Source organism: Callithrix jacchus, chromosome 8 (genome assembly GCF_049354715.1).
Source record: "Callithrix jacchus isolate 240 chromosome 8, calJac240_pri, whole genome shotgun sequence".
NCBI lineage: Eukaryota > Metazoa > Chordata > Mammalia > Primates > Cebidae > Callithrix > Callithrix jacchus.
Genome location: NC_133509.1, coordinates 114,793,218 through 114,806,483, shown reverse-complemented (window position 1 = coordinate 114,806,483; position 13,266 = coordinate 114,793,218). Strand labels below are relative to the sequence as shown.

The 13,266-nt window shown below is 35.4% G+C and overlaps 1 protein-coding gene across 50 annotated transcripts in view; it reads right to left on the bottom strand.

Moving 5' to 3' along the window:
• NRXN3 (neurexin 3) overlaps positions 1 to 13,266 on the bottom strand; it is a 1,708,033-nt gene that overhangs the window by 46,301 nt on the left and 1,648,466 nt on the right. For 31 of the 50 annotated variants that reach the window (XR_013521429.1, XR_013521431.1, XM_078335524.1 and 28 more), the window contains one exon: positions 10,957 to 11,044. Coding sequence is in view for 46 of the 50 variants with exons in the window: in XM_078335524.1 (XP_078191650.1) it covers positions 10,957 to 11,044 (88 nt within the window). In the remaining 4 variants the exon portion in view is untranslated. The remainder of the gene's footprint in view (positions 1 to 10,956; positions 11,045 to 13,266) is intronic. The other 19 variants (XR_013521430.1, XR_013521432.1, XM_078335527.1 and 16 more) reach the window with 1 other exon arrangement.

Genomic DNA, 13,266 nt, shown 5'->3' with positions numbered 1-13,266 from the left:
TGAGATTATGCCACTGCGCTCCAGCCTGGGTGACAGAGTGAGACTCTGTCTCAGCAACAACAACAACAACAACAAAAGTTTACTATAGGGACAGCTAAATTTCAAAACAAAACACTGTACTATCAGAAACCTAATCAAAGTATCTATCTTGTCAAATTAGAAGACCTCAAATGCTGCAACACTTTCCTTTATAATTCCCGGATCTCAAACTCTTTCACAATGCAATGATTAAGTATCTAACAATAAAATGATATATTTTTTAAAAAGGTGCAGTTGTTTTCTGCAATACTATGGTCCTCATGCTGTTTTAAATGTTAATATACTAGTTTACTCTTAGAAAATGTGGAAGTAAAGGGCATTGAGATATTTCACTGTGCAGTTGGTTAATCAACATGCATCACATAACTAACTAAACAAAATTCATTATCGTTTAAAAGTTAGAAAACATAACTAAGTAATGGAATCATGCCGTAGATTCTGTGTGCTCAGAAATGCATCTGACAGTCTCTCCAAAGCTCAAAAGACAATTTGAAAACCTAAGAAATACCCTGTTGATTGTCAATGTTAGTAAAGGCAGAATATTTAGCAACTCAATTTTGAAGAAACAAAATTAGTCAAAGCAGACATTCTCATCCAGACATGGTCATCACTTTTGTGGCATTTACAAACAGAACAATCAGGAGTTCTAATTTTGTTTCACTTTCCTCATGTTGCCATTGATAGAACCATAATACATAAACTTCATTTTATCCATGCCAACTAAAGCAAAGGCGTCCTTGAGGCAATAAGGGAACTCCAGTCATGCTAAGCTCCACAAAGGGGCATGTCAAAATTCTAAAACTTAGTGCTTTGACGAGTGTTGAAGAATGACTGGCATGCTGTAATAGAAAGAAAATATGTCTATTTTCAAACAGATTTGGGTTTGAATATTACCTCTACCATTATGTGTAGGTATATGACTTGGAACAAGCAAGCGTAAAATCCCAATTTTCTCAATTATGAGATGACCAAGGGAGTTTCTAATGAACAATAACTCAAAATGAGATGTAAATAAAATACTACGTTTTTATGTACCCAGTATAGTACCTGGACTGGTGGTGTGCTAGAGCCAGTTTCTGACAACTGATTGCAAAATTTTTAGAAAATTTGGCCATTTTAAAAACATGACCATTTTCAAAAGTTAATATATATACATTTACAAATGTAGTAAAAAGAGATAACTAAAAACTAAAACCCAGTACTTGCTAATTACTAAATTTTACTATTATCTAGACTCTTGAGGTTCTTGAAGTCTATAGTATACATATGATGAAAAAGCCATAAAATTGTGTGCTAGGTGAGCACGTGTCCCAATTCTGAGTTTAGGGCTGTCATGTTGGGAGCTTGAAGTCAGCCATGGTGGGAATAGTTTACGCTATACAGAAACTGGAAAACTACAAATTAGGGCTCTGTGTGTGTGTGTGCTGGTTTTTAAATATTTATCAGCAAGCGGCTGCCTCATAATCAGTATCTCTTCCTTTCCTCTTTCCTTTCATTTGCATCCCCTCCTCCTCTTTCTTCACCTTTCTTGTTTCCTTCCTTCTCTCATCAGAAAGTTGTTCTTAGCCCACAGAGCCATCCGTTTCCTCATTCTTGGCCTTTGCCCCCTTACCCTTAAAAGAACCCAACAGCTACCCTGGTATGACTGAAAGATCTCATCGGAAAACTACAGGTCTTGATATGCTTTCTTTTTTTCGGATTAAAAATACAGATTTTTTATCTTAAATCTTTAGGCATGTTGAACGATTAACTGGGCACTTCCTTCTACTTTTGTCTCAAATGTAGACTCTTTTCTCAGAACTAAAGCTATTATGTATGTTGAGTTCTCTGGAATAGAAAAAGAATGAATTTAGGTGCAAATTGAAGTGTTGGCTCGCTAATGCTTCCATGAATTAAAAAATAAAGTAAAATGTACATCAGTTTACAGATAATCTTACCTCAAAATATGTGTGAGGTGGAACCAGTGAGTTAAGAAGTTTTTTTTCCCTTGTCAGATGCCTTGCTGAACACATTTATATTTCAATACATAAACATAAATGAATTTTATAATAAAACATTTTCAGATTTCTATAAAATTCTTCACCAATTCAGCAACAGGCATAGGTCTACACAGCAGAAGTGATGTCCCCTCACTAGCAATTCCTGAAAAAAATCTTCAGTCGATCTGCTCCTGAAGAAGTTTCTTACTAGAAGACTGATAATTTATGAAAAAAACTCTGGAAATTAGCTTTTACATAAAGTCCCTTTAACAGTAAGCCCATTTACTCATACCAAAAAGAAAATCAACAAGGGTTTCTTATTGTCATTGATCAGATTGCTGTTTGAGTGTAAGTATCAGTACTTTCCCCACTGTAAATTTTTCCTCCTTAAGTCAGGTAAAAAGCATAACTTGTGACTTTCCAGACGCAAACCTGTTATCAGCCTTACAGTGCGATTGAAAGTTTGTTTTGCTTCTTTGTGAAGTTCCCTAGGGGTAAGGTTAAAAGTACAGACAATAGGAGAGTGATAAATAAAGGCAGAGGATTTCAAACCACATGTTACAAACAGAGAACAGAATCACAGAACAACATCACGACAGTGGACCAAGACAAGATGGCAAGACTGATGCACCAAACAAGAGACACATGCTTGACTGCTGTGCCAGAGAAAGAAAACACAAGAACAAAACTGTACAGAGATGCTGCGAGAGCAGCTGCCATGACCCAAAGGAAATAACAATCAAACGAGGACCCATGAAATTATAACTACAGAAGAATGTCATCCCCACAACTCATACACTGGACTTGCTGGGTTAGCCTAGATGTGTCACTTGGATGAAACACAAGATGGTGTCATGCACTTGTGATGGAGGCCATGGTTAGTTGATTAGCTACAAAACTGCCACTGCATGCCACACAATGATCCTGGGCTTGTCCAGACAGAAATAAAAGATACAACAAATATTCTATATCTGCAATAAAATTCTTTTTATGCCATCTGAAATTTGTGGAGAGGGCTCTGTTTGTTTCTCTGTTAGTTGTTTCTATATGTTTTTTCTTATTTTTTTCTGGCTCTTCTTTTATCTTTTCAGTTAATTACATTGTCATAAAGGGGAAAGTAAAGGCAAGGGGTCCATGCAGATATGGGGGAAAATAAAAAGGAAAGAAAAGGAAATTAGAAGGAAAAACTATGCAGATATAGGAGGAGGAAGGGGAAAACACAGTATTTCATTCTTTTGTACACAACTTTCTTGGATTTCATTGGGGTTTGTTTTGAGATAAATACTGGAGGGATATGCTGAAAGGGGAGGAATTCGAGATTAGGATGGCAAGAAAAGATTTTTTTGCCTTTTTTGATTTGTATATCTATATATCTCTCAGTATTTGAAAATAATGATTATAATTACTCATAAAATATAGCAATGAGTTAAAAAATAGCCATAATGACCAAAATACTAAATATGAATCTAAACAAAATAAATTCAACCACCAAAAATTCATGCGGCACAAGATGAGGTGAAACAACAAAATGTTCTTCAAATATATACAAGGTATATATCTATGTATATATATACACAGGAATGTGCATATATGGATAGATATATCTGTATAATTTTTTCTCTCCACCCCTCCCAAGGATAACTGAATTATGGAGTCACCATTATAATTATGACAAAGAAATCCTAAAGAAAAATCAACATGCGTCGTTTGCCAAGTTAAAACAGTATCATGCAAGTCTATGTTGACTGATGCTGGTTAAGAATGATGGCGTGAATTTCTGTGTAAACACATGACTGATGGTAGGGGCTGTTAATCTCTGCTTACATTAGTCTAATATCACTTATACTGTGTCTACATACATATGGAGTGGCAGGCACTCTATTTGCATATATGCCTATCATATATATACACACAGTACATATACTTGGGGCTTGTGGAAGAAACATGTAGAATAAGAGGAATAAAATAAATCCCATAAAAACTCCTCTTTTAAAACCCAATCCCTTTTTATTTATTTTGGGGGACTTGCTTAATGTCATTAAGCTCACTCCTTATCTACCACTTGCATTGGCATTTGGAATCAGGAAGTTCTCATGAGTTCAGACGGAAATTCTCTCTTCAACATATCCATCCTTTAGCCTACTCCCTAAAAGGGTTGTGACCCCTGACGGTACTGTATATGTGAAGTCCTCAAAAGGGTGTTGCTTTCTTTCTTTACTGTGCTGTACTAATTCTGTAGTCATAATAAATGAGAAATTCTGTGTTACCAAACTAAAATACAAAGAATGCTCCTTGGGGTTAGTCGAATCTGTCAGTGATTGGCATCATCTTGTGTGATTTTTTTCCCCTTGCTTATCCATGATAAGGTACACTGTTCACTGAATTGGAGTACTCCAACATTCTTAGGGTGCTGATTATATCGTGGGCATTTCCATTCACTGTCCTCATTGTTCCTTCTCTTCCTTTTCTTTCCTTTTATTCCTATATCTGCCTTTCTTAATAAACTGAACTTCTAGAAGCAATATTTCTAAAACAAAATATTTTTGTTTTCCCAGAACCTATTCCAGTGCCTACATATAATAGTTACCTAACACTGTTACATATATATGAGATGTATCAAACATTAAGATAGAAGTATATACACTCATACATTAATTGTATGGATTCTTCTGTCCCGCTCTCCAACCTAGCAAAAAATCTTGGGTAATGGAGCTGAACAGATTTTTTTTTTCATTTTTATTACGTGTACTTGTTATGAAATCCACAACAGTCAATCCATGGGCCACATACATTATGCACACCATTCCTGAGCCTAAAATGTAATAACTAATTAGTAGATCTTTGCTATTCTTATATTTTCTTATCCTAATTATTAAAGCATTTCACCATTAAGGATTTAAAGTTACTGCAATCGCTTAAAAATTAACTTGAGATGGAGTTGTTATAAAAAAATGATATAACTGAGTAGGTTTAATAAAGACAAAAACTGTATCATTAATCTGGAATATTACACGCCCATGAACATACTCTATTAACTTGTAGATCAATAAAGTCAGTTGAAAAATGGATATGATTTAGCCTAGACCTAAGTATGTGAATAACTGTTTGCTTTTGTGTGCATTAGACATGTATTATAACTCAAATTTTAAAATTACTGATGTCCACAGCCAATAATAGTGAATTAAATTAAGTAATTTTCCATTAACGTACAGTTCTCTTCCCAAAGCTAAAACACTTGTCTTAGATTATTTCTATTATCCCTTTGGTCAAAGTGTTTAAGCGGATCTGAGCCTTTTACCAGAATTGATAGCATTTACATATCTATCAAATTTATAGATCAGTCATACTCCAATATTCCTAGGGCATTTTACTTAGATATTTATTTTTCGACTACATTCTGAATGGCTAATGAAATTTTAACATGATTCTATTTGCTAATGAGTTTTTGTGTAGAAAATCTTTCTAAAATGAATAGTTAAATAAAATTCGCTTATTTATAACAAAAACATACAGGTTGCGAACTTCAAACTTGATGAAGACAGTAATGACAGAATGTATTTCTATAAATAAGATTTCAAACATCATATGTAAGGCCAACAATCAGCACATTTACTCGTTATCTATAAATTCTGGTAAAACTTATTTCTCTTTATCCTTCATTAGAAAATTATTATCTGTTCACATTTCAGCTGCATGCATATTCTACCATGTCCCAGCAAACACAAACTCAAATGATTCAGTGAGCTTTTAGTAACTCAGTGCCAGATTTCCAGATGATACTTTCCTGAAGCATCTCAAACTGATAAAGATTAAGAATCCAGTTTCACCTGGTAAATACTAGACATGCTGTTGGTGTTATGCTAAATTTAAATTTCAGTCAGTTTGGGTTGTATATTATAGTGGGCTAGCAAAGAGGAACTAAGTAGCAGTAACACCAAATGCAAATGTGAATACTATAGGTTTGAGGAGTAAAAATATACCTGAGACCCACTCTGAGCATAGCGATTATTTTGTGATCTCATATTACTGCCATTAGTTTAAACTTCTTCAATCCAACCATTTTGAAAGCTGTTTAGCTGACTTATTGATGGATGGATGTGTTTCATCTTCACTTCCTTTTACCGTCTGCCCTCTGGTGGAAGTGCTGTCCCTTGAGATTTGATCAAAGGACATTTAAGAAAATAAAGGCAGAAAAGTTGCTAATTGACAAACTGAAAAATGTACTCCTGGATAATGACTGGATGAATCAATTTGGTTAAGTATGGCCATGCCCATTTATCAGGTATAAAGTTATTACATTTTTCCCCCTCTTTTCTGTGGCCTCCTGCCCCCAAGACTTAGAATCTTGAAACTTAAATACGTAAAATCCAGGAAGTTGATCATTTCTAATTATGTGAGAGCTAATCTAAGAATACATTTGTTTTTACTATTCTATTTCAAAAGATGGGAATTCTAGGGATTGCAGCAGGGGTAAAAGAAAGAAAAGAAATGGAAAGTGAATTTTATTATCTTCTTTGAATTTCGGAACTCATTCCCACATTTTAGATCACAAATGTGAATTTACTAATGATCTTAATTGCTATTTGGCTTCCATAATCTCAGGAGGGTATCCCATTTCCTCATGGTTATTTGAATGCTCTCCAGCTCATCTATTTTTCTTGTTGGATTCAAAGAGATAAAAAGGACAATATGAGTTTACTGCACTATTTAAGATCAATAGAAGTGCAGTTGGAAAGGAAACAGTTTATATGCAAAGAATGAATATAAAATATTAAATAGATACTGATTTCTTTTGTGAAGAACACAACATTTATAAATCAAGAGTTAAAACTCCAACCCTCATCTTTAGATAGCTATTCAGATACACTTCTGAATATTTTCATCTGATGCAGATGGTTTTATTGTAACTTGATTGTTTAAAGGTTCAATTCTGGGTTCTTGAGGCAAATATTCAGAAAATGTGACTGTATCTGTGACTTATAAAAGAATCTAGTTCCTGGAAAAAGGTAGGGATAGGAAAAAGCAGAGAATACTTTTGTTTTAAAAAAACGTAGATTTTGGCCAGGAACAATGGCTCATGCCTGTAATCTCAGCATTTTGGGAGACTGAAATTTGAGACCAGCCTGGGCAACATGGCAAAACCCCATCTCCACAAATAAATAGAAAAATTAGCCAGTCTTATAACCCAGTCTCAAATAAAAATTTTAAAATTATTATTTTTAAAACGTAGGTTTTGTTATATGCAGCCTTTATTATATGAAATCATAAATTTTAAATGATTCAACAGGTTACATTTTAGCTCTTCAAGGGGAAATGAAGATAGAAATATAAAGTTCTCTGTTTCAAACTAATGTAGGCAACAAATCCTAACTAAACTTTTACTTCGTACCTTGTTCTCATGATTTCGAAGTTACTTTTACTCATCTACATATGTATCGGCAAAAATATACAGTGAAAATTTGACTTGCATTGGATTTGCAAGGTTTCTAGACTCCTATTGACCAAACTCCAAAAATATTTAAGTTGTTACTAAATATTATAAGATTAAGCTACACCAAACCACAGTGACCCTTAAGCAGAAAAGTAAGTTCTGAGAGTAAAAGGTGATTGCTTACACCTAACTCAAACCCAGCCGTTTAACAACCCAATTTGATTTAGAGAAAAAAATAAATTATTTCATTTAAAATTTTTTGCCCACATGAAAATAAAAATTGTTGAATTATAGCATATGCTAAACTGCCCAAATTTATGAAATGTGAGAGCTTCAAATGGATGTAAACTAATCAGAAAGTAACCTGTAGAAGTTAAATGCTTCATAAACGGAGACAGCTAGAAAACAAGTAACATGCTAGCAAAGTGAAAGAAGATAAAGTCGTAAGTATGACAGAACATGGCCAAGGAAGTTAGCCGAATTTAGTGTAGTTCCATCAAGCAGAAGGCCGGGAATAATATTTTAGAAAGGGAGGCAGTGAATTAGGCTGTTCAAACCCAGAATTTTAATCTTAGCCATATCGTGGAATTGCAAGATTGGCGATTTATGTCAAAGTTATGTAAAAATCACCATTATCTGTTGCTGCATGGGCAGTCGATCCCTTCTTTAGGTAGTGCAAATCTTGCCCAAGAAACTGGTTTTAATCTGTATTGTTTCTGGAAAACGTGCAGGCTGAGGACATACTTCTTATGTGATGAAAAAGAGGGCTTGCTAGCTCTAAGCAGGTAATCCCCATTGGTGCAAATCAGGTCCTCTGGGCAAAACTCTTCACTCTCAGCATTGCTAGGAATATCTACCTACTTCTTGTATTAAATATACCTCTGACATATTTCCCTCTATATCCAAATCACTCACCAGGAATACTTTAGGGAGTAAATAAAATTAGAAAAATGCAATGCTCATTCTTCAAATGTTGAATAATCAAAGGTGGAGGAAATCAGTGTCAGTCTCCTAGAGCTACATGTTAGCTCTTTCAGGGTAGAGGTTCTGTCACTTACTTCATCTCCTCTCACGGTCCCTTATAGAACACAACAGATTGTTTTAAAAACTCTATCTCCCCACCCGCCAAATGTTATTCAAGGAATGCTGGTGTTGAATTTCTGTCCCCTGCTTTTCAATCAGAGAAAATTCCTGTGTGGCTTCTAGAAAACAAATGAATTTAGTTTGGGGCCATTCAGGTTTAGGCCTGTTTAAGTCTCATAACAAATAGCAATATATACCTATAACCTGGGGAGCTATAGATAGAGCTTGAGAATCTGAAGCTGAGATCTGGAAAAGCCCACTGCCTTATTATGAAGGTTGCTATGGAGATGACTTTCTGAGGCAGGGTGAATAGTTGAGGAGAGATGGTGGTATTTCAGAATGACCAAGCCTCAGTTTTATAAGCCTTAAAATCTACAGATTTGATAAACATTGCTGCACATAGAGATATCACTGCTAAGAAAGAAAGAAAACCATTTTGAAGGTCAAGGCAAGAGTGTTTCATGAGGCCTGGAATTCAAGACCAGTCTGAACAACGTGGTGAGACTTCTATCTCTACAAAAAAATGGTGGTGCGTGTAGTCCTAGCTACTTGGGAAACTCAGATAGGAGGATCCCTTTAGCCTAGGAGTTTGAGACTGCAGCAAGCTATGAACATGTGACTGTACTCCAGCCTCGGTGACAGAGTGAGACCTTATCTCAAAAAAAAAAGGATGAATATAATTAAAGGCTAGGTGTCTTAAACTGTTCGCCACAAAATAAGCTAATGTAATCTATGTGTTGTGGATTGTGTCATATTAATACATGAACCCTTAATATCTAGCACATGCTTAACATACACAGTTGATTCTCAAAAATATTTGCTGAATTATGCTAGGAGTTAGCAAAATTATTCTATCCTCTGACAGCTTATTTTTAATAGAAAGGACTCAAATCTAGAGATATACTGTATCCTGCCTTAGTGCTCAAAAATATTTATTGAATGAATGAAAACTTGGCACCTGAGTTCTGGTTTAGTTTGGATGTATCTGCCCTTTTAGGATTAAAACCTCACATAGCACATACAGATTATTATTACCGAATAATCTGAAAATAATTCAACCAGGTCACATTTGCTTTCCCTCCACACAGCTGAGCTCCCAGTGGAACAGATGACACTGCAGAATGGAAGGCCCATCATATTAATGATATGTCCCTGTGCCATGCTAAGGGTGTGAACCCACAGAACTTCCTGGATCCAAAGCCACTTGCAAGAAACCAAAGCAGTCAGGCTTCAACAAATCTGAAATCTTGTAAATCATTTAGGGGTAAGAAATGGAAGGCTTTTATTTTTATTAGATTATTTTTTCATGAAGCTTACATTTTCTAGAAGTAGCAAAAGAGAATTTTTAATGACTCTCCTTTTCTTAAAAGGAAAAAAAAAAATGGAAAACAACCCAAAAATTCAACTAGAAAGTTTTATATTTATTTTAGTCTTTGCAGAAATAAGATCCTGGCCCAACTCCAACTTTTAATTCTAGTAAACATACACAGAAATTCGATGATATCTGTTCTCTATTATATACATATAAATGTTCAAATTATAGTAAGTCTCAAAACAGATGACTGGGAAAAGTTGATAGGAAATAATTGGGGACCACAATTGCCTGCTGGACATTATCTCATATATAGCTCACTATAAAGAAAAACCATAAAACATCAAAATGTATCTGGGTCCAAATGGGGAACACATTGAAGCTTCTGATTGCTAAAGTCTTCTCAACTTCAGCACAGTAGATACATTTTGAAGCATCACAGCTGTTGACACGGCATGGTACAGTACTAATTTTGTGCTTACTATCTTGTTGCACAACTTCTGTAGACACACAGTTAACAAAATTAGTATAAAGATAATACCATGTTAACTGCTGTTGAAATCCCATGGAAAATATATATATATATATATATGTATGTATATATATATTTGGTTCTCTTAGCTCAGAACAATTAGTGAGTTTTAAGTGATATTTACCAATCTTTATGGCTCCACTTACCAATCTTTAAGCTCCTCCATGGTTTCATCCTTTTTTGATGTCATTCCAATATACATTTCCTCACGTTCCCACCCTCTGTTAATTTCATATTTCAAATTTCGTTATTTCAAACCAATAATGCCACTGGCTGCTACACATTTGCTGCTCCAGTGGTAAATCTGGGCATCTGTCTGCCCAATGTTAAGTCATATACCATGATTTTTTTGTTAGCTATCAAGAGACTGACTTAAAATTTTTCTAGGATCTTATTGCTCCTTCCATGGGATTTGATGCCTTCACTGATACAATATTTATATATGTATGCTTATACATATATAGATATAAAAAATATACACACATTAACACACTATAATCTCTATATAAAACACATGTATAATCACATATATGTATGTATTGTTTTTTGCAAAAGAAAAAGCAAGCAAAACAAGACTGACCTGACCTACCTGTACTCGGCTCACATTCAACGAAGTCTTCATCATCACTTGAACATTCAGCAGATGAAACAAGATCATCTGATGTTGGCTGTTCACGTCAAAGAGAAAATAATGGGGTAGGGGAAGAGAAGAGAGAGAGAGAGAGATCAGGAAACTAATGAATAAAGACATCAAAGATTTATCACTATCTCCCATCATTATGATTATTTTTTCTAAAAAGGGCATACTATAGGATGAAAAATTTTTAACTACTCTGTGGCTGTGAATGACTCTGGGTCTAGACCATCTGGGGGGGTCTTCCATGGAGCTGAGTGACCCACGGTGGTTCCAGGAGACTGAAGCCTAATCCATCCCCATAAACGACATTCTGCAGCCTTACTTCATTCTGATTTTAATTTTAGTTTTGAGAATGAGGACAGGAGAAGGGCTGTTGTAAAGGATGAGCAATGCAAGAGTGCAAAGCAACACAGATATATACTGTGGCTGTGAGAGAGTTCCAGTCCTTACAGTGTGTGATCTCAAGTGTATACAGTGGTAGTTGTGCATCTCCAGGCTGGCACAGTTAATGAATGCTGTGGAATGCATTCTCTCAGGAACAGCATAATGGCTTTTACCGTTATCAAGAATTCCTTTATGTAATTGCTGTAGCAGCTGAATTGGTAATGTGGACCAGTAGTATGATACCACACAATAGCCCCTGAATATAGGTAAGGTTGTTTCTGAAGAAAGCAAAAATATTTCTGACTGCAGTAATAGTAGTTCAACTTGAGGCACCTTTTAATATCTGAGTCTCACAAATTCCCCAATGCCAGGGAATCTATTACAAGGAATATGGGAGACTGAGTATTGGCTGTGAGTAGAGCCCTCCATACCTAGGTGAGATGACTGATTTCTGTATTTGGTAAATATTGCAATGCACAATAAATATTGTTCAATGAATGAATCTACAGATCTTATGCAAAAACCAAACTTTTGGCCCACTATGTGCATAAGAGGACTCAATATATTATAGCTCAATAATGCTCATTTATTTCTCTTTCTTGATGTTACTAATATTTACTGACTTGTCAATCTTCCAGTTCCCAAAAAGTCTGGATCCAAATTCAAAAGAAAGTTGTAATAAACCACTTCTCTTCTATTGAGCAGTTACTACAAGGCAGATGCTGTGCTAGACATATACACTTTTTAGTTATTAATTAGACGCAATTCTCACAACCATCTTTTGGGACAGGGATGACTATTATAGGCTTAATTAGAATTGCAGTTAGGCAGGTTAAGTGAGTGGCTGAAAGACATACAGCTAGTAAAACACATAGTGGGGATTTGAACAAATACATCTTAGTCAAACTGTATTTGTGGCTTGGAATAGGCTTCTTTGTACCTGGTCTTACATGACATGGACAGAATTATGTCCCCTCAAAATTCATATGTTGATATCCTATTCCCCAGCGCCTCAGAATGTGACTGTATTTGGATCCAGAGCCTTAAAGAGGTAATTAGGTTACAATGAAGTCATTAGGATGGGCCCCAATCCAATATGACTTGTGTCCCTCAAAAAAGTGGAGATTTGGACACAGACATACACAGTTGGAGTCAAAAGGACATATAAAGACACTAGAAGATAGTCATCTACAGGCCAAGGAGAGAGTTCCCAGAAGACACTAAGTCTACTGACACCTTGATTTCAGGCTTCCAGCCTCTAGAATTTCAAGGAAATAAATGTCTATTGCTTAAGCCACCAAGTCAGGGATATTTTGTTATGGCAGCGCTATTGAATGAATACATATGACAGCCCTTATACTCAGGATTTCCAGAAAATATCCTTTTTTAAGGATAGAATTACTAGGTATAGAATTACTAGACACAGCATAGAATTACTAGACACAGCAAAGAACTGGAAAGGCCACATTAGATAATTCTTTGACTTAATTAACAGTGGCAGAGAAGTGCCTTAAACAACAATATTGATCTTTATTCTGCATCTAAAAGGGAGACAGTTCAAGCCTTGGTCTTCCTTAAGGTTAGCAGAAAAACCAATTTTTAGTTTTTAAATTTTACTTAAGTTCCAGGACACATGTGCAGAATGGGCAGGCTGGTTACATAGGTAAGTGGGTGCCATGGTGGTTTGCTGCACCTATCCACCCATCACTTAGGTATTAAGCCCCACATGCATTAGCTATTTATCCTGATGCTCTCCCTCCCCACACCGAAAAAAATGAATTTTTAAACATATTTAAAAAAACAAAACCCTAAAAGACTACTGAATTGTTTGTTTCAGTTACAGCAACTGAAACTGATAGTTACATCCTA